The sequence below is a fragment of the Symphalangus syndactylus genome, chromosome 9 (assembly GCF_028878055.3).
Source record: "Symphalangus syndactylus isolate Jambi chromosome 9, NHGRI_mSymSyn1-v2.1_pri, whole genome shotgun sequence".
Taxonomy (NCBI): Eukaryota; Metazoa; Chordata; class Mammalia; order Primates; family Hylobatidae; genus Symphalangus; species Symphalangus syndactylus.
In genome coordinates this window covers 95,240,046-95,264,712 of record NC_072431.2, presented here as the reverse complement: position 1 = coordinate 95,264,712, position 24,667 = coordinate 95,240,046, and the positions used below count along the sequence as shown (strand labels likewise).

The 24,667-nt window shown below is 37.5% G+C and overlaps 1 protein-coding gene and 1 long non-coding RNA gene across 5 annotated transcripts in view; one reads left to right on the top strand and one right to left on the bottom strand.

Moving 5' to 3' along the window:
• The window catches only part of DPY19L2 (dpy-19 like 2), a 125,380-nt gene extending 113,482 nt beyond the window's left edge, over positions 1-11,898 (bottom strand). For both annotated transcript variants that reach the window (XM_055293438.2, XM_055293439.2), the window contains exons 1-5: positions 11,881-11,898; positions 10,966-11,437; positions 8,739-8,763; positions 6,661-6,748; positions 4,244-4,381 (exon numbers count right to left, since the gene is read on the bottom strand). In XM_055293438.2, the coding sequence (XP_055149413.1) occupies positions 4,244-4,381; positions 6,661-6,748; positions 8,739-8,763; positions 10,966-11,302 (588 nt within the window). In that variant the 5' untranslated portion in view covers positions 11,303-11,437; positions 11,881-11,898. The remainder of the gene's footprint in view (positions 1-4,243; positions 4,382-6,660; positions 6,749-8,738; positions 8,764-10,965; positions 11,438-11,880) is intronic.
• Positions 11,456-24,667, top strand: part of LOC129490045 (uncharacterized) — a 32,672-nt gene continuing 19,460 nt past the window's right edge. For 2 of the 3 annotated variants that reach the window (XR_010113718.1, XR_008660147.2), the window contains exons 1-2: positions 11,635-12,112; positions 21,589-21,646. This is a non-coding gene — a long non-coding RNA (uncharacterized lncRNA). Of the gene's footprint in view, positions 11,567-11,634; positions 12,113-21,588; positions 21,647-24,667 lie in introns of those variants that run through there. The other variant, XR_010113717.1, reaches the window with a different exon arrangement.

Here is a 24,667-nt window from a genome sequence, read left to right as displayed (position 1 = left end):
CATAAGACAGTAGACATAGAGGTCAGTATTTTTATGCTTGAAAATAAGAACATCTTTCTTACCGTTAGGTCTTTATTGTAGGGATTTGTGTTAATCTAGTTAGGGGGGGGCTGGTTTTGAAGTTTGTAATTGCTATAGTTACCAAAGCTGGAGTTTGTTGCTGCTATGGACACTAGCGATTTCAAATTCCTCTAGTGGTACCTTGTTTTGAACTCGGTTTTGGGTTTTCCTTTGTGCTGCTCCCTAGAAAGAAAATGCCTTGCAAAACTCACTCAGTCACATTCCACTGTGATTTTTACCAAAGGCTTGTTAATGTAATGGGGGAAGAGTGACAGGTTTTCTGATGTTCCAATTAAGCCTCAATCTTAGACAGGTACTGTGAATTTGGGACTTGGGGGCTGTACCCTTCGTAAGTGTTCCCTTCTCAAGGAATATGATTGTTTTTTAACATTTAGGTTTTTTTTTTTTTCCTGCCTGTTCTCTTTCACCAGCTTCACTGGATACCCACCAGTGTCCTCAGACGATGGGTTTGATACCGTTCATCCTGCAGATCATGGCTTTCTTTTCCTTAGGAGAGATTTCACAACATGGTGTGAGCAGAGTCTGAGCAATGATTGCTTTTCCTGTCCCCTAGCCAGCACCATAGGGAAAGCTTTCTCTAAATACTTCCCCAGTCTTCCCTGAGAGAGCCTGCCCACCTTCTCATTTCATACCACCTCACACTAAGCCTGTAGCATTTCATTAAAAAATTTCTGGTTTAATCTTTGTGCCAGCTTATGTGGCATTCAAAAGCATCTATCTCAGTCAAGCAGTTCCTATTCCAGAATACTCGGTTCTTTGTGCTTTCTGCAGGCACCTGTCCTTCTTGAATTTTTGCATTGGTTGTCCTCTGACCTCAGTTTTCTGAAGGGTTCAAGAAAAGGTGTTATCTTGCAGTTTGTCCAGCTATTTTACTTGTTGCAGGAATGAGAGTGCCATCATTCCAGCTCTCTTCATCACCAAATTGACACCTGAAGCCTCCAGAAGCTAAATATATAAAGAGTTCTTTATGTATTAGGTGTATTAGCCCTTTATCTATGAGATATATTACAAATATTTTCTCCTGGCCAGGCATGGTGGCTCACGCCTGTAATCCCACCACTTTGGGAGGCCGAGGCAGGAGGACCACTGGAGGCCAGGAGTTTGAGACCAGCCTGGCTAACATGGTGAAACCCAGTTTCTACTAAAAATATAAAAATTAGCCAGGTGTGGTGGCGCACATCTGTAATCCCAGCTATTTGGAGGCTGAGGCTGGAGAATCGCTTGAACCCAGGAGGCAGAGGCTGCAGGGAGCCGAGATCATGCCACTGCACTTCAGCCTGGGTGATGAAGTGAGACTCTGTCTCAAAACAAACAAAAAGAAACCAAACAAATATCTTCTCCCAGTTTGTCAACTGTCTTTTGATTTTGTTTATTTCTTTTCTTTTTTAAACTCTGCCTGGTTTTGCCTTTCCCATAGAAACCCCAATAAAAACGATGACCTAGGCTTTACCCTCAGTCCTGCTTCCACCTGACCAAACTGTCTGTCTCCTGTGGCTCTGTGTGATGTGACTTGTCCTCTTCTCCAAAGAAGTATTACTCATAAATTCTTCTTTCAGCGGCACTGATCTATCTGTGTCATCACTCAGTCAACCACATACATTAAGACCTAGGCACAGAACAACTCTGTTTCTATTTCTATAAAATTCTAGAAAATGCAAACTAAACCATAATGACAAAAAGAATATTAGCGGTTTCCTAGGGATGGGATGTGGGCAAAGAGAAATGAAGGAAGGAGGGATTACCAAGGAGCACAGGGAAACTTCGAGATGAGGGATATGCTCATTATCTTGACTGGTGATGGTTTTACAGGTGGGCCAAAACTAATCAAACTTTACACTTCATCTATATGACCAGCTACCATATGTCAATTATACCTCAATAAAGCTGTTTGAAAACATTTAGGGTATATCTACCGGAAAGTAAAACTGCTTTTAATTACAGACTATATCATCATGTGCATAGAAAAATCCAAAGGATTCTACAAAAAGCTACTAGAACCACTGACTTCATCGAGATTCTGGTACAAAGTTAATATTCAAAATCAACTATATTTCTATACAAAAGCAACAAAAAATGGAAAAATAAAAATTTTAAAATAATACCATTTATAATAAAAGAGTACTGAGGAAGACTGTACATTGAAAAAATACAAAACATTGCTGAGACAAATTAAAAATAATCAACAAAATGGAGATCTATACCATGATCGTAGATTAGAAAATTCAATATTGTTAAGATGTCAGTTCTTCCCAAATACATGTACAAATCCAACATAATCCCAACCGAAATCACAGCAGGTTTTTTTTTGAGAAATTAATAAGCTGACCCTAACATTTAGATAGAAATACAATTTTAAAAAGGAAAAAGCTGGAGAACTATCTACTTTCAAGATTTATTCTAAAGTTACAGTAATCAAGACAGTGTGGTATTGGCATAATTACAGGTCAAGAGAATAATAGAGTCCAGAAACAGATTCACACATAATGTGGTCATTCAATTTTCAATGAATGTACCGAGACAATTAATTCAATGGGAGAAAAGACAGTTACCACAATGGAGCATTTTTTGGCATTCTGAAAATGTTTTGTAACTCAATTGTGGTGATGGATATATAGCTTCATACATTTGTCAAAACTCAGAGAACGGTACACTCAAAACTGGCACATTTTATTACATGTAAGTCATACCTCAAAAAAGCTGATTTGGTGACAAAGATTTATCTATGTTGTTGACAGAAGAACAAATCCACATGCTTATTAAACGTGGAAATATATTTATCCCCATAAATAATAAGGGAAGAACAAATTAAAACAAAAAAGCATATCACAGCCATCATAAGAGTAAAAATCACAGGGTCTGACAATTCAAAATCTAATAAGGATATGAGAAAATTCTAGACAGCAGTGTGAACTGCTACATTTGCTTCAGACAGCAATTTAACAATATCTGGTAAAGCTGAAAAAGCACACACTCTATAACAGCAATTCCACTTCTAGGTATATATCCTAGACAAAATATTGCACATATACAGAAGAAAACCGTACAAAAGTGTACATTTTAGATTACATTGCTTGTAATCAAAAAACTGGAAATAATATATTAAGATGGGGAAATACATAAACTTTAGAATTCATAAAATGGTTAAAATTAAAGAAATATATATATCCAGAAAGTTCAAAAATACAATTTTGAAGAAAAAAATCCTACAGTGACACATTCAGTATGAGATCATTTATGTGGACTTAAAGCACAAAATAAAACAATCTCTGAAAACAGAGATTGGATGGATACACACACCAAATTTTAATAAAGATATAAGTTGGACTAGAAGCAGAACAAAGGTGATTTTAACTATATTTATAATATTTTAATTATTTTAAAATAGCTGATGCGAAAATGACAAAAATTAGCATTTATTTATTTTAGATGGTTGATCACACATATTTGAATATTATTTTCTAAGTCTCTGTAGTTTTAAGCATTTCAAAATCTAAAGAATAATTTTTAAAAGCTATAAAAATATGAATAAAGGACTAGAAAGCAGTAACTTTTCATTAATATGCTGGATCCTGAGACAACTTTAAACTCAACAGTAGTATTTACCATGGTGTCAAATTTAGCATTTATCTTGAGTTCACAAACTGAGTTCACTAATTTTGTCTCCGTTTTTCAAATTTCTAGCATTTATAGACTACTATAACAACCTTACTCTTTTAGGCTAAGTGTTGGAAAATAGTACTAGATTTCTGGCTGTGTGACTAAATAAATCTTACTTTACTAACATAACTCCAAGATCACTATTCAAGCTCGTCACTCTCACTGTCCCTTCACGTGGTCATCGTGCCCACCTACGAGGTGTCCAAAGCCAAAAGCCCATCCCCAGTTAGAACCTTTTGGCTCCCATGACTCTCTTTTCCATTTGGCTTGTCTATTACCCTGGCCATTATTTACACACTAAGGTTCATTCTTTGAGTTCATGTGAGAACAGTTTCTGGGGTCTTTAAATTTTAAGAGAGGAACTTATGATATTCTGCTCAACTATAAGGATACACACAATAAACCTGAAAGGTCCCCTCCCTTTCTTAACAAGATTGTGCTTACTATTTTTATCTGATAAAGAGGATTATTCTACAAATACTATTTGTCTCAAATTATGACTCACCTCTGGATAAAGATGGAAGCGTTTTACTGTATTAATTACAAGAGGATATTCAGTAAGCCTGTCATTCATAATCGTCCACAGTCCTTCCAAAAATGAAGGTGCTTCAATAATGGTCTTGAAGTAGGAATAATAAAGTCCCTTTTTTTTAAAAAAAAAAAAAAGGCATATATTGTCAATGTAATTAAAACTAAAATATTTATTTTTATCACTTCTTTAGAACTTTTTTTTCTGAAAAAAAAAAGGTTAATAATAAGACTTCCTAATTATTCCTAATTACTCCTCGCTATTTTCATTCTTGGACTTTAAAGAGCACTTATTTTCAGGTGATCACTGTACTATTCTTTCACATTTTCTATAGGCTTTCAAACTAAAGAGTTGGAGGGATGGTCAAACAACTTAAAGAGTTTCTCTAATAATGTCTTAAAATGTGTAGACAGTATATGTTTGATTTTCCCAAATCTGGTTTTATCCCCCACATTTGAGATGCTTGAAGGTTGACATCTGATTAATTCTATCATAAACAGGGATGCCTTCATGCCTCTGTACAACTTTGCATATAGAAAATTACTTCTTTTTTTCCCATGCTCTTAGGAAATAAAATATAATGACCACAAGCATCATGAGCAAGGAATCCAGTGCTTCTAGCTTATTCGTAGCTCCATCTAATCCTCTGTGCAAAGTGAAAGCTCAATGTCGAGTGACTATTGTTGCTCACAAATGCTATGTACTAAAAAGCAGATTATTTTAGTGTCTTACACTTCAGCATATAAAACAAAGGCTTCACTAGGATAGTAAAAGTGCTGTTGAGTTAAAATTCATGGATTAACAACAGCATGTTGTGTCTTATTTCCCCCAAAATTTCTTGCTTTCGCGCCTAAAATCTAAAAGCAAAAAAGGGCCACATTGTTTAAAATGCGTTCTCCCTAAAAAATGCTATATGCTATAATCATATCTGCCTCATCCAACATGAGTAACTACTAAATTACAGGTCTGTTTTAGCTGATGTCTGAAAGGCCATTACCTCATAGTTGATTGGCAAAATATGAATTCATAAAGAATTTTCCTTTCTGCTTAGGAGGATAACAAAGCAATACAACAATTAAAGGATATCTAATATGCAAAAGTCCATATTTAGGGAAATATTAAATATATAAATCAGTTACTAATAACAGCTATTGTTTTGTGTTAAGTATTCCGCTATGTGTTGCCTTTCATTATCTCCCTTCATTTTCCCTAAACCCCTCTAAGGTTGTCATTATTTCTATTGAGCAGATGAGATTACTGAGAATCTGAGAGGTGACCTGACTAGCCGTCATACAATAAAGCACAGAACTGCTATTAGAATCCAGCGATCTGTCACCAAAGTCCAGACCCTGCCACAGTTACACTCTTTATTTAATAATATTTTATATTCTGTCTTTGGAAATACCTTTAAAATGTTCAAACGTCATACATATGTTAATGTATCCAATGCTTTGAAACTTTATAGGGGCAATATAGGGATGAAAATTAAAAAGCAGTGACTGAGGGGCCTGGCATAGGCAAAATCATAGAGACTGAAAATAGAGCTGGGTGTGATTAGTGTTTAGTGGGTGGAGTTTCTGTTTGGGATAGCAAAAAGTTCTGGATGTGGACAGTGGTAATAGTTGCAAGACAACACGAATGTACTTAATGTCACTGAATTGTACGCTTCAATGATAAACATTGAAATTTTTTATTACAAATTTAAATCTAAATTTTACCATAATTTAAACAAAAAGCAATGGCTAGGCTGAGGAGAGCCAGTTTCAGTGCTTCACTAGGCGCCCAACCAGCTGTGAGCAGATCTGGAAGATGGACGGTTGTGGTGTCTTCTAAATGTAAAATTGCACAATTTTGGCATTCGCTATCCCACTTACTCCTCACAACAATTATGTGAGATATGTACGGCAGAAAACTCCATTTTAAAGATTAAGTATTGAAAAACAGAAAATTATTTAAAAATTGTATCAAAAGTTATCTCTGAAAAGAGATTATCTTGAAATCAAAAGAGAGCCAAATAATAATTGTCATCATTAAAAGGCCCAGGTAAAACATGGGATCTCCTAACCGTAGCCAAAGAGAAAGCAATTTCTGATAACATCTCATTTCATTCCCCTTTATCACTTCTTCAGTGCTTTCTTTGTCCTCCTTCCTCAGCTATTATAATTCATCTTTATTATCTTAAAAAGAAGTCTGCATTAGGAAAGGGTGAGAGACAATGAAGTAAGTAACAGAAAAATAATCTCAAACACTTTACTATTTAAATAATAAACTGGGTTATAGCTTATGAAACACTGCAGTTCACCAAAAGTTCGTTCCAGTTCCTAATACATTTCTACCTCATAGTCTCGCTATTCTTAAACCACAAATTAATTCGTTAGAAGAAGAAACCTAACCATTTCAGTGCGAAAAGTCATCTCCCGTTCCAAAGATGAGAGGTGAGAGAAATGACGATCATTTTCAAAAAGTGTTACTAAATGTAACCTAGAAAAAAATGAAGTATCATATTACAGTAAGAACAAGTTTCAAAACTAACAGTAAAATAAGCAATAAGAAAGCCATAAAAAAGAAAACAATAAATTGTTATAATATTAATTTTATAATTGGCTTACTAACTTGTATGTTTTTCGGCATTTATAATCCAGTATGGCACACACCTGAAATTCCTTAACTCAGTGGTTTTTAAACTTAATTGTGGCCAAGTGCATTCACTCATGCCTGTAATCCCAGCACTTTGGGAGCCCGAGGCGGGCAGATCACTTGAGGTCAGGAGTTGAGACCAGCCTTGCCAACATGGTGAAACCCCGTCTCTACTAAAAATACAAAAATTAGCCAGCCATGGTAGGGCATGTCTGTAATCCTGGCTGCTAGGGAGGCTGAGGCAGGAGAATTGCTTGAACCCAGGAGGTGGAGGTTGCAGTGAGCACAGATTATGCCACTGCACTCCAGCCTGGGCGACAGAGTGAGACTCTGTCTCAAAAAAAAAAACAAAACAAAACACACACCTTAATTGTATATCTAAAATCCTTGTGGCTTTTTTCACCCTTCCTTCCATCCCAGGCCTCTAAATCAGAACAGAGGCAGGTTAGTGTTTGTTTTTTAAGTTTCAAGTGATTCTAATGTACCGGCCTTGGGAAATACCTCCATAACTGTTGAAAAGGGTTCAGAATATAATTTTAAATAAAATTACTTTAGATCAAAGCAGACTTACAATAAGTATAATATCACATAAGGGATCAACTTTCAAGTGCCAAAGAATACAGGTGTGTACTTGAAGACCTTTTAGTAGTGAAACTCAACAGCTGTAGGCAGTGAAGAAACGAGCATATGTGATAAACAAAATTAGCTATGGTCGACAATTATGCTATAGCTAAGTTATGTAGTCAGTACTTTCCAGTGAAGTTGAAAATAAAGCAAAGTTCCATACATTAACCCTGTTTTCCACTAACCCTTCTTTACATTTAGGCCATATGCCAGGGTACCAAAAGCTGCAGGAATATTCCCTACCATTGCAGCCTCAGTTCTAACATCAAAATCTCCCTGCAGATTAAATGTCTAGAGAAGCACTGTGTCAATAGAACATAGGGGCAGATCTCATACCTCCCAAGGGTAGAAATCACTGAGCACAGGTAAAAATAAAATATTCCAGAGGGAAATATTATTTTACAAATTTTTATAAACACTTTTGTAAAATAATGTACACAGGCTTGCACATTGAAAGACTCGGAACCATTTAACTCTGTATAAACACTGCAGAATCTTTATCTTCTTTTTTACCTGATTTCCAATTGGCAGATGTTACTAAAACTTTATCAACAAAGTTATTTCACTGGCTGAGTGTGGTGGCTCATGCCTGTAATCCCAACACTTTGGGAGGCCGAGGCAGGTGGATCATTTGAGGCCAGGAGTTTGACATCAGCCTGGCCAACATGGTGAAACCTCATCTCCACCAAAAATACAACAAATTGGCTGGTTGTGGTGATGCACACCTGTAATCCCAGCTACTTGGAAGGCTGAGGCACGAGGATCACTTTCACCTGGGAGGCAGAGGTTGCAATGAGTCAAGATCGCGCCACTGCACTCCAGCCTGGGAGACAGAGCAAGACTCTGTCTCAAAAAAAAAAAAAAAGTTATTTCACTAGCAACATATAACTACCATAAAATAAAGGAAGATTTTAAATGAACTACACATGCAAAATACACTAGAAAAGCTAGATATTTAAAGAAACGTGTGGTGAATTATTTGGTAAAGCAAAAATATTTTAATTCATAAGTTACTATTCCCCTAATGCATCTATTTTGTAAATACTGTTTCACATATGAGGTTTGTAAAAAAGCAAAATACATGTATAAATTGGTGCACATAAAGATGTTCTACAAATACAGCCAGAAGTTATTGTTTTACTGTATGCAAAGTGATGGCAATTTTTAATTCAAATGTTTTTAAATATTTCAAACTGAAACTAAATCTTACCAATGTAAAATTGCCACAAAGACGGCTGGAATAAAGAAAAAAAGGAAAGACATTAATAGCTGCTTTATTATAAAATGCCATTAAAACAAGTATTTCTAATGTATTATTTTACACGTCTAGAAAGATAACACACAAAGCAAGACGGCCAGCTAATCCTGTCTCTAAGAGCGTAAGAAAAAATCCAGGACACAAAGTAAATTCTGAACAGAGCTTACCTCTCTGCAGCGGGGCTTGACAAGCAAAGGGAGAAACTTGAGAGGGTTTTTTCACTTCAGGTAATTGGTAAGAGTGATGGAATTATGGAAGATTGTGACCTTTTTTGTTTTTTTTCAGTATTATTTTCTATTCGTTTATATGAAATTTTTTAAAGAAGTAAATATACACAGTATGCTTCAGCTAGTTCTAACCAAGAGGAGCCACTCTAGATCAGTTTCTCTAGCATTCATCAGAAGACGATTAAATGCAGGCAATCACTTCCTCAGCGGCACATCTAAAAGCCCCAGTGTGCAACTCAACCCTTGATGAATTGCAAGCTCTTTGCAAGAGCCCGGACCTAGGAGCTACTAGATGGCCTAGGAGACTAATCTGGAGGCACCTGTGCCAGCGCCCCATGTATACATAAGACTTCACCAGGGAGCTGGGAGACACTGCTCTGGGTATGGAGCTTTTATAGGAGCTGCAAACGCAGCCTGTGCCCGTTTGGTTGGGGAATTGCTTGTTTTCAAGGGTACCATGGAGCTGGAGAGAGAAGAGTGGGGAATAGAACAAGTTAAAGCACCACAAACTTTGCTGTTCTTATAGAGGTTCAGCAGCTTTTCTTGAATTAATGCCCTTTAGATTGTTGTAAACCTTTGGTTAATTTCCAAAGTTTTGAAGAAAATGATTTTGATAATTATCCAAGTATTTTCATTGTCGTCATGGAAGAGTTCATTTCCTTGGCTATTCCAGAAGTCCCACCTCCCTTCTGAGATTTTATAATGGTATTTCTTATGGTTATCCCAAATATACTTGGCAAGTCGTCTTATAAACCACCAATAATAGCCTCTTAAAAATTCAAAAATTGCTTCACTTGGCTAACAAAATAAATGCAAATTAATTCAATAATTATTGAAGAAATTAAATTTAAAAAAATTTAAAAATTGCAATGTTAAAATTCTCAACCATGCTTATCCAGATCTTTTCCTATATTACTAACTGTCCTGGGCTTATTTTAAATACTTATTGGAAGATTTACTTGTTTTATACCAGGATAGGTAAAGTATGGCCCATGGTGTATTTTTGGACTGTCTGCAAGCACAGTTGCTATATTTTTTAAAAGGTTGAAAACTTTAAATGGTTGTAAAGATGGTCATTAACTGTTTATTAGGCTTCATTAATTTTAAAATATACAGAGACTATCCTATTCAACTATATTTCTATCCTATTTCTAATTCTCCTAACAGTTATATACACTGGCAAAAACTCTTCAGATGATATATAAGGAAAAGGTCAAATATACTACCAAATTCATCCAGCTTTCCAAAGATGCTCAAAATCTTTCTGTTCTCTCACTCCCTCCCTTAACCCACATACCACATCTGAAAAAAAATGATATGGTGTAACGATGCCAGTATTCTAAATGCTTGAAGGGCTTATCACATGCCCTTTCCAAGCTGTGACAGAAGCATGTCCCCTGGACCCCGGCATCCTATCAATCTCACCTCTGAAGGTGACCCAGCCTCATACTTCACTGAAACAAAGACCATTAGACGCCAGCACTCCCAATTTCTTTTATCTCCACTTTAACATTTCTCCATATAGTAACTCTCGCTTTTCGACTCCCTGCCATCTCAGAAAAGGAATTCTCTCTCCTCTTTTCCACGGTTAGCTTCTCAAATTTGTGCCTTTAATTCTACCCCTCCCAAATATTCCAAGACTTGCTCCACTAATTATCTCCTCTCTTGGAATCTTAATCTCATCCTCTTCCCTTGATCCTTCCCCTCAGCCTTTAAAACTCCTAGACCTTAAAATACTGTCTGCGATCTGACAGCCCTTCAAACCAATATACTCCCTATCTCTCTCTTCCCTGGTTCAATGACAAGATCTTTGGCCAACTTCTTTCTACTCGGACCTTGCTATTATTTCCTACTAGGCACCCACAAACCCTTGCTTGTTAAACTGATCTCCTTCAAGACTCAAGAAAAGCGCCACGGGGCTTCCTCCTAGGGCTCTCCTGCCCTCTCCTCACCGATGCCGATAGTGGTCCTGCTGGAGAAACACCGCGCCTGCAGTTCGTGCACCTTTTCCCGGAGCTGCGCCAGGGAATTATGGACGAACTGGAAGGGGCCGAGAAGAAGGGTCTTGGCCACCACCTCTAGCTCCAAGCCTTTTCGCTCATTCAGATTTCGGATCCTCCGCGGGGAGGACCTCCGGGCGCCCCTTGGCAGTTTCCCGCCGCCTAGGGCCGACTTTTCCACCTCCTCCTCCACCTCCGGCTCCCAGGCGGGGGAGGCCCCGCGCCGCCGCTTAGACTGGCTGGGGCGGGAAGATTGTAGCGGCTTTGAGCTTACTCCTTGTTTTCTCATAATCCCTGGCGGAGCTGGGTCAATTTCAGGCACAGCCCAGCCGAGTCAGGCGAGGTCCAGAAAGGCCTGACTCGCCTGGCAGCCTCAACTGACTTGTCCCCGCAGCCGTTGCGGACCTCCCGGTCGTCATGGCGACTGTGAAATGTGGGGTGGGGCGCATGCGTTCGAAGCCATTCGTGCGGGCAGTCCCTGCGTGTCCCCCCGCGTGCTCCCCAGCGCGCGCAGCACCCCCGCCTCCGCGCTTCCCCGAGCGTGCAGCTTCCGGTGAGGGCAGCCCCACGCACAGCCCCCCACACCCTCTCCAGCGCCTGCAGCCCCCGGTGCGCGCAGTCCCCAAGCCCGCACGTGCAGTCCCCACCTTGCGCGCAGCCCCATGTACAGCCCCCCACACGCTCCCAGCCCCACTGGCGCAGAATTCATCACCGCTTGCCCTTCACGCGCTTCATTGGGAGTGCAGCCCCCACCCCGAGCGCGCAGCTCCACGCAGCTTCTCCACACTCTCCCCAGCGCCTGCAGCACCCCCAGTGCGCACAGCTCTGCCAATCGCTTCCCCGCGCGCCGCCCCTGCACCCTATAACCTTGCTGGCGACTAAGTCTGAAGAACTTCCCGTGGTTTCATTCTTGTCTTCGGATTTAGTCTTAGATCTGACATTTTAACCAAAAGGTTACACGTTAACGAGGTATTAAAGGGGAAGATCTCAGCTGAAAGAAATGACTGTAGGAAGTGTGTCAGGGAAGCCAACGGAACCGCCGGCCAGCTCGTGGTGCGCCCGGCCTTAGGAAAGTCTCTGCTCTCCTACGATCTCTGGGGTATCGGACAGTCAGTGCCTGTTGCCAATGCGAAGGGAACGGGCCGAGACTGCGGGCAACACGTGGCAGAGCCGGCCTGAGTCCGGTGGGTCTGATCCCAGAGCCTCAGGTTGACGCCACTTCCTTGGCACAGGACAGCGTTTACTGAATCTTAAAGCAAAATGCTTTTCCAATAAGGTTCCTCAGAAGTCGTCAGCCCTAGGAGCGGTGTGCTCAAGCGCTTTCAGCACCAGCCAGGACCAACAAAAAGGGGAGCGCTTAGCTCCCAGTCACCGCGCAGCCCTACAGGAGGCCAAAGCGGCTGGCACAGATGCACTGGGGCCACTGACATTTTCCATGTCCTCTGACACGGGCCACATGCTGTAGCTCACACCGCTTCACTTCCCATCTGTTTGATGATGGATCAAATTGAACTCCCATATCCTAACTGACCAGTCTAAATCATGGCTCATTGTGGCCAGGTTAATTTTTCCTGATGCAATACAGCACAAAAATGTTCATGGCCCACAAATCACGTCCTAGGCTTGCTCACCAGTGCCTTCAATATTTGCCCAATATACCTTTTCAACTTTAATTTCCCACTTCCTCGGGCACAAAATCTTCCATCCCAGTCATTTCAGGTGAGGTCCACAGCCTGAGACATCATAACTGCTGAATTCCTTTATTCATGTGGAAAAGCCGTCCCTTGGCTTTTACATCCTTTTCTCCCTGCCCATCTAATGCTATCACCTTCCAAGCCCCAGCCCATTTCTCCAGCCCATATTAATTATGCTTTTTCTGAAGGTCTAGAGCACTTAACTGACACTACTATTTATCTTGTCACTCAGTTAAATTCAGTAAGTGCTATTACTGCTCATTTTTTGTTTTGGGAGATTTTTTTCAAGGAGCATTTCCACATTCCTGGCATTGTGCTTGGTGCTCAAAACGTTTTCTCACTTAATTCATGCAATAACTATACGCAAATTTTAAAATCAAGCATCAGGATGTAGTTATTTCCACAAGTTTTAACAGCTAATAAATTCTATCTGTCCAATACTGCATTTAAAATACAAAGTATTTATGGTGGTTGATAAGAATATATTCTTGAATGGCTAGGCAAACTCAAAATAAAGCACCTTATTTTAAAATATGACTATTTTAATGTCTTTTGGAACAATAAGTGAAGTGGAGTGATTGTTTTTCTTTTTGGTCAGTTTGTTTTATCTGGAGTTTCCAATTGATTGCCTTTTGCATCATTGGTGTCCTGGTGGGATACAAAATGCTCTTACCCGTGGTCTAGCCCTTGAAAGTACAAATCTGGTCATTTTTATCATTTAAAAAATTAATCTTTTTATAAGAATGTTCATTGTGCTATTATTTATATCGTTGAAAAATAGAAGTGGCCTCAGTATCAAACACTAAGTTATGAAACATTCATATAGTGAAGCATTACAGCCACTAAAGTCATTTTGCATGGATATTTAATGATATAGGAAAATAGTCATGATATAATGTTAAAGGAAAAAAGAAGCAGGATATATTCTATGATTCATATGTTTAGTAAACACATAAAATTAACTGTGTGCCATGTGCTGCTCTAAATCTTTTACACAGGGGACTCATATAGGAAGATTACCAATGTATGACCTTGAGCTAGTAATTTAGCCACTTTAGGATTAATTTCCTCATCTGAAAAATGAAGACAGTTATATTTGTCTTACTGATGGTATGATTGAATGAATTAATGCTTGTAAAGCATCAAAAACACAGCACGTGCTTAAACAACTGTTCCTTTATTACATTCTAGACTGGCCATCCTATAGTGCACTAGTGAGGATTTTTAGGTTGATGCAAAAGTAATTGCTATTTGCCAATACTTCCAATTAATATTTTGCTCACTTGGTTTCTTTTGTCATCAAGTGATATGTTAGTAATTATTAAACAGTGATACATGTTTTAGGTTCATTAGTTAACTGAGAGATAGTTGCCTAAATCATTATGTATCTACTCCTGCTAAGGAGAGGAGTAGATTTGTGTATAAGAGGGAAATCATGACACTTAGTTTTATGTGCAGTTGAATAGAATCATGGATGTTTTCACGTTTTTAAAGCTTCTCTAACAGTGGTCACTTATTTTGACCTCGTTATTTTGAATGGTTATTTGAGTCACATTTTAGCTGTATACTAACTAATGACAATAACTTAAAGCAGTTAGGTTGATAATTTAATCTATGATTAATTGACAATTAAAATAGCACATTATAATTAGATAAGATGCAATATATTCTTGCATTATCTTATCATCTTTGAAACAGAGATGCCTCATGATTTAGCTTTTATATATATATATTTTTATTATACTTTAAGTTCTAGGGTACATGTGCACAACGTGCAGGTTTGTTACATATGTATACATGTGCCATGCGGGTGTGCTGCACCCATTAACTCATCATTTAGCATTAGGTATATCTCCTAATGCTATCCCTCGCCCCTCCCCCCACCCCACGACAGACCCCAGTGTGTGATGTTCCCCTTCCTGTGTCCAAGTGTTCTCATTGTTCAATTCCCACCTATGAGTGAGAACATGTGGTGTTTTTTTGTCCTTGTGATAGTTTGCTGAGAATGCTGGTTTCCAGCTTCATCCATGTCCCTACAAAGGACATGAACTCATCATTTTTTATGGCTGCAGAGTATTCCATGGTGTATATGTGCCACATTTTCTTAATCCAGTCTATCATTGTTGGACATTTGGGTTGGTTCCAAGTCTTTGCTATTGTGAATAGTGCCGCAATAAACATACGTGTGCATGTGTCTTTATAGCAGCATGATTTATAATCCTTTGGGTATATATCCAGTAATGGGATGGCTGGGTCAAATGGTATTTCTAGTTCTAGATCCCTGAGGAATCGCCGCACTGACTTCCACAATGGTTGAACTAGTTTACAGTCCCACCAAAAGTGTAAAAGTGTTCCTATTTCTCCACATCCTCTCCAGCACCTGTTGTTTCCTGACTTTTTAATGATCGCCATTCTAACTGGTGTGAGATGGTATCTCATTGTGGTTTTGATTTGCATTTCTCTGATGGCCAGTGATGATGAGCATTTTTTCATGTGTCTGTTGGCTGCATATGATTTAGCTTTTTTTTTTTTTTTTTTTTTCTCAAGATAGGGTCTCACTGTCATACAGGCTAAAGTGTGATGGTGCTCACTGCAACCTTGAACTCCTGGGCTCAAGCGATCCTCCTGCCTCAGCCTCCTGAGTGGCTAGGACTACAGGTGCAGGCCACCACATACAGCTAATTTGTTTGTTTTTGTAGAGATGGGGTATCTATGTTGCCCAGGCTGGTCTAAAACTCCTAGCCTCAAGCACTCCTGCCGCCTCTGCCTCCCAAAGTATTGGGATTACAGGCATGAGCCACTGCACCTGGCTGCAAATTATCTGTCTTACATAGAGATCTCTAATCCGGTTATGGATATCTAAAACTTGCCTCAGTTTTTCCTTTGTCTTTTAGTAAAACAATTGGGAATTTTAAAAAATGCAATTAAACTATGTAACCAGCAGATGGCAATAATGATCTGTAAATCAAAATTTCAAACCAGTTACTTATTAAATTCATTCTTTAAAAAAATCACTGTTCTTATAATAAATCCATTTACTAAATATGAAATGTGGGAAAATTCCAAATGTAACACCACATAAAAATTACATTGCATATTTCATATGTCAAAATAATTAAGATATTCATCATGGCCAAGATGTAGTATTCCAAATAATAATGACTTTGTTTTAATTGATTCAAATAATTTATTAGATTTAAAGTTTTAACTTTGCACAAATACATAGATATAATTTAAGTGGATAGTTAAGTTCCATCTCTAGCCTCCAGGCTAGATAGAGGTAGTTTAGCAAAGACCATTTTGAAAACATTACAAACTTTTCCAGTTATAATTTGGTAATTTAAAATATGAATTTCACTTTAATTGAAACTTTCTGCATAAAAGATTGGTTTTTATTTGTGCTGTCTCAGAATTTCTTATGCATTAAGATACTTTTCCCCCTCTGTACAGTGCAAGGAGTTGGAATTGGCACCAAAGTATTAGTCTCTAGTTTATCAGCCTTAGTTATTCCCAAAGATGGTGGCAAAATTCTTAGGATCTCATAGTTATTTTATTTAGTAATTTTATTTATTTTCATTATCCAGCTCTAAGACTTCTATAAATTCAAACACGAAATACATCCTTTGTTTAATTTTGTAGCTCCATTTTTGTCTTCAAAAAATAGGATAGCCATAGGTATGTTCTTCTTGGAGCTTGCTTATTTTCTAGGTAATTTCAAATTGGTCTGTTTATAAATGTTAAAAGATCCTTTCAAATTCTTCTTCAGCAAGTTGCCTCCACTAAAAAAGTGTCTTTGGACATGTGTATTTTATAAAACAACTGCTTCAGTCTAAAACCTTTCTTGGATTTACATATCTTGGATTGACTCATTTTTAAATAGCATATTTGCTGCTGTTGAATTACTTTACAGAGCCTCTTTAAATTCATATTGAATGCAGGTGCTTCATCAAGGAGAAAGTGGAAAGACACCAACTTGCTGTGAAGCATACAGCAAGTTTAGATGTAAATACATCTGTGATACTTTGCATAATGCTGTCTTTTGGACTATGGGAGAAAGGCATCTGTAATAACAAGTTGGAATTTCCAAGAGTTCCAATCTATTTTCTGTGTCCATGAGGGGGCTATCCACTCCCCACTCCTAACCCCCCCAAAAAAAACCCCAAACCAAAACCTAGAGCTCTGTAAGCCACCCATGCCCTGGTCGTGTAGTGCTCCAGGCCTATGTCAGATACAACATACCTTATAAACAACTCCAGGCCTTTATCAGATAAGACATGCCTTATAAAGGCGTGTCTTATTCAAAGGGAGGGAGGTGATCCGTAAATTAATTGGGAGATTCTTTCAGTTCCAAGTAGAGAGACTGCACAATTGCATAGTATATGCACATTCATTTGAACCAGCTTAGTACTCAGTTATCACTATTAAATGACTTAACCAACATATACACAACTATACTTATATACATGTACCACATCCCCAAAATCTACAAAATCCATTTTTCCCTGGATTTGATGGTAATATACCATGTACAAACTCCATCATATTGAGATTATATTTATTTACCACCAAAGTAATTAATATAAGAATTACTATATTCAATATTAGTAAGCAAAAGCCTCTACTATATTAGTCCATTTTCCCCATTTAGTAAAAAAAAAGTGCAGCTTGCTGCCAGTGCTCATTTAATTTTACATAAACACTTTATTTGAGGCTGAAGACAATCTGACTAATTTTCAACATGAAAATAAAATATAAAAACTGTTCGTGGAGTTATTTATAAACAGAATTTGTCTCTAATCCTAATGTAACAGAAATGTAGATGATGATGTTACAGTAGAAATAGACATGAGTATTTTTGGGGCAAACAGGAAATGATTTAAAGAATGAGTTTCAGAATATTTATGGGCGGATTAAGTGCAAAACATACTAAAAGTGCCAATGATACATAATGAATCTGTGTGCTGTATTTTACATAATATAATATTTTAGGTTGATTTAAGATTGAACTTTGATTATAATAGAGAGTTGAAGATCTATCACTAGACTAGGCCCAGTATGCTTTGGCCAATTTACTTTGTTTCTCTGGCTCTGATTTCCTCAACTATAAAATACTTTGGATGACATGGCGTAAATAAGGTCTTTTAAACTTATTTGATTCTAGTTGGTATTTGTACAAATATTTAGGTAGATGCACCTGCTAAGTCATACAGTGGCCTGTACTAAGATCTCTTTTTACCACTTTTTCCCTTCCCTCCTCCTCTGCCTCCAGCTATGTGTTCAGACTCCACCCTGAGGGTCTTACTCTGCAATCTATCCCACAGTTTGTCCTCTAGTACCTACACTTGTCATTGCCCACCCAGAGGGCTGAGCTCATCTCTCTCTCATCTCTTTGGCCCAGCCCCAATCTGGCCTCCCCCTTATCCCTGACCTTTATGCACTGCCCAGTCTCTAAGTAGGGAGGGCCTCCTTGTTCCTATTTTCTAATTACTTCTATCTACTAGTAGCCTAAATGGCAACTAGAGAATAAGGAGGAAAGTGAGACAGCCCTAAATAAATAATGTGTTTATATCAAGGCCACCAGACTTGTTGGGGGCAGCAGAGCTCTGCTTTCGCATAGGTATGGACCCATCCCCTAAAGATAAATATGGAACTTTAAAATGCTCTCATCTTTGCTACCATCCGTTGAAACCCTTTTTGAGATACTTATTAGTGACAATCTATAATCCATTAATAGAAAAACCATTGAGTTTTGCAGCTTTTATATTTCTTAATTAAGGCTGTATAGCCGGGTTCAAAAAAAGCAAGGTAGACTTTTTTTAAAAAAACTAAAATTTGGAAATATTTAAAGGGCTAGTGCAGTTTCTTAGTTATAAGTGTAAACAGAATTTAAATCTTCACTATTCCTAAAAGAAACCCCATACCCACTTGCAGTCATTTCCATTCCTCCCTCCTTCCAGCCTCTGGCATGCACTAATCTACTTTCCATCTCTATGGATATTTCTATGCTGGACATTTCACATGTATGGGATCATATAACATGTAATCCTTTATGATCAGCTTCTTTCTCTTAGCATCCTGTTTTCAAGGTTCATCCATGCTGTAACATTTATCATACTTCATTTTTTATAGCTGAATAATCTTTCATTATATGGATATGCCACATTTTATTTATCCATTTGTCAGTTGATGGGCATTTGGGTTGTCTCCACTTTTTGCCTATCACGAATGATGCTGCTATGAACATTCGTGTACAGGTTTTTGTGTGGACATATCTCTTCATTTTTCCTGGGTGTACACCTAGGAGTGGAATTGCTGGGTCATATAGTAAGTAACTTTTTGTTTATCCTTTTCACGAATGGCCGGACTACACCATTTTATATTCTTACCAACAATATATAAGGGTTCCAATTTCTCCACATCCTCGCCAACTTGTTATTGTAATTATAATTATAGCCATCGCAGTGGTTGTGAAGCGGTATCTCATTGTTGTTGCTGTTTTACTAAGAGGCTATTTTTAGAGCAGTTTTAGGTTTACAGAACAATCGAGTAGAAAATCTAGAAGTCCCTTATATCCCCTCTCCCCCACCCTGGCAGTCTCCCCTATTATTAAACTATTGCATTATTGTAGTGCGTTAGTTACAATTGATGAACCAATATTGGTGCATTATTGACTAAAAAGTCCATAGTTTACATTATGGCTTACTCTGAGTTGCACAGTTGTATGAGTTTTGACAAATGCATGATTTCATGTATCTACTACTACAGTAGCATCACAGAGTTATTTCACTGGCCTAAGTATCACCTGTGCACCATCCCTTCATTTCTCCCTCTTTCCCTCCAAACCGTGGAAACCACCAATCTTTTTACCATCTCTGTAATTTTGCCTTTTCCAGAATGTCATATAATTAGAACTGCCCAGTGTATAGCTCGTTTTTCACTAGCAATATGTATTTGAGATTCCTCCAAGTCTTTTCACAGCTTGATAGTGCATTTCTTTTTACTGCTGAAAAATATTCCATTGTATGGATAATGGATGTACCACAGACTGTTCATCCATTACCTATTGAAGGACATCTTAGTTCTAAGTTTTGGCAATTATGAATAAAGCTGCTGTCAACAGTCATGTGCAGATTTTTTAGTGAACATAAAATTTTAACTCACTTGGGTACATACCCGGGAACATACTTGCTAGATCATATGATAAGACTATGTTAGTTTTGAAAGGAATTGACAAACTATCTTTTTAAGTGGCTGTACCACTTTGCATTCCACCAGCAATGAATGAGAGTTCCTATTGCTCCACATCCTCACCAGCATTAGCACTGCTAGTGTTTTGAATTTTAGCTCTTCTAATAGGTATGTAGTTGTAGCTCATGTTTTAATTTGCAACTCCCTAATCACATGTGATGTCCAGCATCTTTTCATGTGCTTATTTGCCATCTGTATATCTTTAAGTATCTGTTCAGAGAGATCCTTTGCCCATAATTTGTTTTTTTCCTTACTGTTGAGTTTTAAGAGCTCTTTGTATATTTGAAATACGAATCCTTTATCAGACATGTGTTTTTGCAAATATTTACTCCCAGAGTGTGGCTAGTCATTTTATTCTCTTAACAATGTTTTTCACAGAAGTTTTTAATTTTCATGCAGTCCATCATGTTAAGTTTTTTGTTAATGGATTGTGCTTTTAGTATTGTACCTAAAAAACCAAAACTACCTAGATTTTCTCCTGTTATTTTCTAGAAGTTTTATAGTTTTGCATTTTGTATTTAAGTCTATGATCCATTTAAGTTAATGTTTGAAAAAGATTTAAGGTCTGTGTTTAGACTTATTATTTTGCATGTGGATATTCAGTTGTTCTAGTACCATTTGTTGAAAAGATTATTATTTCTCCACTGAATTGCCTTTGTTCCATTGTCAAAGGTCATTTACCTATATTTATGTGGGCCTAGTTCTGGGCTCTCTGTTCCATTTATCTAATTGTCCGTTCTCTTGCCAATAGTTCACTGTCTTTATTACTACAGTTTTGTAGTAAGTTTTGAAGTTGGGTAGTGTGAGTCCTCTGACTATTTTTCTTCTTCAATACTGTGTTGGCTATTTTGGGTCTTTTGCCTTTAAATAAACTTTAGAATCAGTTTGTTCTTAGCCACAAGTAACTGGCTGGAATTTTGGTTGTGTTTGCATTGAATATATAGATCAAGTTGGGAAGAACAGACATCCTCACAATATTGAGTCTACCTATCCATGAACATGGACTAGCTCTCCATTTATTTAGCTCTTCCTTGATTTCTTTTGTCAAAGCTTTGTAGTTTACCTTATATAGCTTTTGTGAATATTTTATTTATACCTATTTGTTCTTTTTTCTTTTTTTAGTGATGATATTTCAACTGTTTATTTCAAATTCCAATTGTTCATTTCTGGTATATACGAAAGCAATGGTCTTCTAAAGTATTAATCTTGTATCCTCTAACCTTGCTATAATCCACCCTTGCCATAATCACTTATTAGATCTATGAGTTTGTTGGAAGCACATTATTTTCTATTTTTTAAAAAAATCAATAAAAATAGGAACGAAAAGATCCATTAAAACTCCAAACAAACCAAACAAATAAACCCACTTGTATTGCGCATTGAGTAACATAACTATCCAGGAGGACAAAAAATGAATTAATCAAAGTAACTGCTGAACATATCATTTGGCTATATACTGTTAGTTGAGTAGCATGGAAACAATGCAAACAAACCCTGACCTCTTTTTAGAAGGTTTGTGTATTGCAGTTGTACAGGTGAAGCAATCTGAAATTAGTTTTAAGTGTATGGTAGAGTTGAGTAAATAAATACGTTGAGGTAATTGTTGAGCCTTCTTCCACTGTATTCCATACAGATATCGAATGGGGCAAAGCAAGAAAAGAGGACTCTGTGGGAGTGCATTGGAATTGGAGGTATCAGTATGAATTCATGATTTCTAATACAATAGGAATCCTTTTGCTATGAAAGACAAAGACAGGCTGAAGAGCTATACTATATTAAGGAGACTAAAGTAGCATGATGACTAAATGCAATATGTGATCTTGAAGTGGATCTGTACTGAAGAAAAGATATGCTACAAATGACATTACTGGGTAATTTGACAAATCTGGAATACAGATGATACATCACAGTACTGCATCGTTGTTAAATCTCCTGAAGTTGCTAACTCTACTGTGATTATTTAGTGGAATCTTGTTTTTAGGAAATACACTTTCAATTATTTAGAGATAATGGGGCATGACATGCTACTTACTCTCAAGGGGTTCAGAAAAATAATTTGTATATATTACATATCTATGCATGTGCATGCGTGTTTATGCACATGCTACTCACTGTAAATGCACATGATAAAGTAAATAGGGCAAAAGGTTTACAATTGTGAATCTGCATAAAGGGTGTACAGGGTTTCTTTATGGTCTTCTTGCAACTCTTCCGTAAGCATGAAATCCTTCCAAATAAAAGATTTCTAAAAGGTTGGTGTTAGGCACGCACAAAAAAATTAAGGGTAAGAGAGTAGACTTTTGAAAGCAGGGGGTATGATAACATCAAATATTTTGAAGGACTGTCATGTGGAAGGAGGATTAAGACTTATAATTTGGCTAATCTTACTTGGTGTCATTCTGCTTTGTGTAGTATCATTACAGCATATCCAAGTGCTCATGGCTGAAATGAGATACAGGAGTTTTAAAGTTTTATGGAGTCTTCAGTATAATTCAGTACAGAGAGGTGCAAAATCATGTGATTCTGAGGGTTCACTGGGTAGCATACACAAGTGAAGGGGACTGGGTGCAGAAAATGGAAAATAGTGGGAACTTGAGAGCAATGTCTTTTCCAAAGGCTTTCAAATGCAACTAAAGACAAACCCAAAATACTTTGCAGTAATCCCGGGCTATGTCCAGCCTGTGAGTGGCCAGCTGGGACCCACAATCTTATCTAATCCTTTTTGTCAGGTGAGGAAACAGATACCAAACATCATAAAACAGTGTAAGTGAATGAAAGGTGTAAATGGGTGCATATATATTTTTAAAAAAACACCATTTTTAATGAAAGAAACTAATATCCACACATTTGTACTTATGTACAATTGGGGTAATATATAATTTTAAGCTGTTTACAAATAATATGTAATGCTTCAAATATTACATAAGGTTGATAATATATTTCTAGCAGAAATAAATATATTGCACTTAAAAAGAACTGCATTAGATGTTACTTCATAGTATTAGGCTTATAACTTTTTTTCATAAAACATTTCCCATGCCCTTCCCCCCACCCCCCAGCACACACATTTCATTACAGTGACTGTTCTCACGCAATTCATTAAGCAAATGAACACAGCAAACAACAGAACTGTGACAGTGTCTACTAAAGAGGCTATATCCAATTTTATCCTTTAGGAAATAAAACAATTTCTTTTATGTTTCTGAAAATAAGGGAGGAAAAAATCCAACTAAACACAATATTTTAATGAACCAGAAGTAAAATACAACTTGTATTTTTTGTCCATGTGTATTATTTCACAAAAAATGATTTTGTTTTCTTATTATCAAGATATTTTGTTTAAAAAGGAGAGGGTAATGAAGTTATTTGAGGGAGGGACAGAGAAAGAAGGGCTAGAAAATACATATGGAATATTTACCTATCAAATGCTTATAAATAAACCTTTCCATATGTAAGCATTCTGAAGAAAGGTAAGTCTTGGAATATTATAATTGGCATAGAATATAAGTAGCAAAGAAAGGATTTGATGGTTTTCTAAAGTTTAAGGAGTTTGTAACCTTCCCTTTGCGTGTTTACAAAAAAATCCGTACATTCTGAAATAACATAAAAACTTGTATAAAACCCATCATCCAGCCAGGCACAGCTCTTTAAAGGACAAAGCTGAAAATCTTATCATCTGTCCAGTGATTTGTCTAGATTTAGGGTAGAGTATTGCTTTGTTTGTAATAATTATCAATTTCCTACATGTTTAATAGTGACAACAGTTTTTCTTAGTCACTGGAAGATTAAGTTGTTTTTCTTGCAATTTGTTACTCTGCACATTACATAACTGGATTTTTTGAACTTTTTAGTTACTGAGTCATGGCTAAGCTTGACTGAGTATTTAATGGGGTGTAAAGTCATTTCATCCTCTTTATTCAAAAGTGATTTTTCTCAATATAAATCAGCTTATATATAAGCAGGACAGCCTGAAAAGCTACTGTGAAATACAGAAATAGGATAAATACCCTAACACCTCTTTGAAAAAGGCAGCAAGGGATGAGGATACTTTACTTCTAAGAATATTTATTCTTTGGCCTTTTAGAGGGTTTCTTTTTTGGTGGGGAGGGAGCAGTTGGAGAGGAAAATGTGTTGTCGTGGCTGGAGAAGCAAAACGACAGAGATATGGATAAGGAGGGGAGACCTTGGAATGCCCCAGAAGTCAATGTAACTCCTACAATATAGCCCTACACGGGGCCCTTGCTAGATGACGACTCATCAGGAAGCTTCTTAATATCTCTTACTCTGTGCCCACCTACTAGGAATGATGATAGGCCTTCTGGACAAGTGACCATTGTTATTAACTCAAAAGATCCAGCAATACAATATAAGCTCATTAATCTACACCCTGTTAACTAATAATCTGTGATGTATTAGACAAGCTGGATATGTTTACCTATATATTGCTAAGGGTAGACAGAGGAGAAGACTAAGTTAGTAAAAAAAAAAAAAAAAAAAAAAAAAAAAATTGAGGCCAGGTGCAGTGGCTCACGCCTGTAATCTCAGCACTTTGGGAGGCCGAGGTGGGTGGATCAGAAGTTCAAGAGATCAAGACCATCCTGGCCAACATGGTGAAATCCTGTCTCTACTAAAAATACAAAAATTAGCTGGGCATGGTAGCACGCACCTGTAATCCTAGCTACTCAGGAGGCTGAGGCAGGAGAATTGCTTGA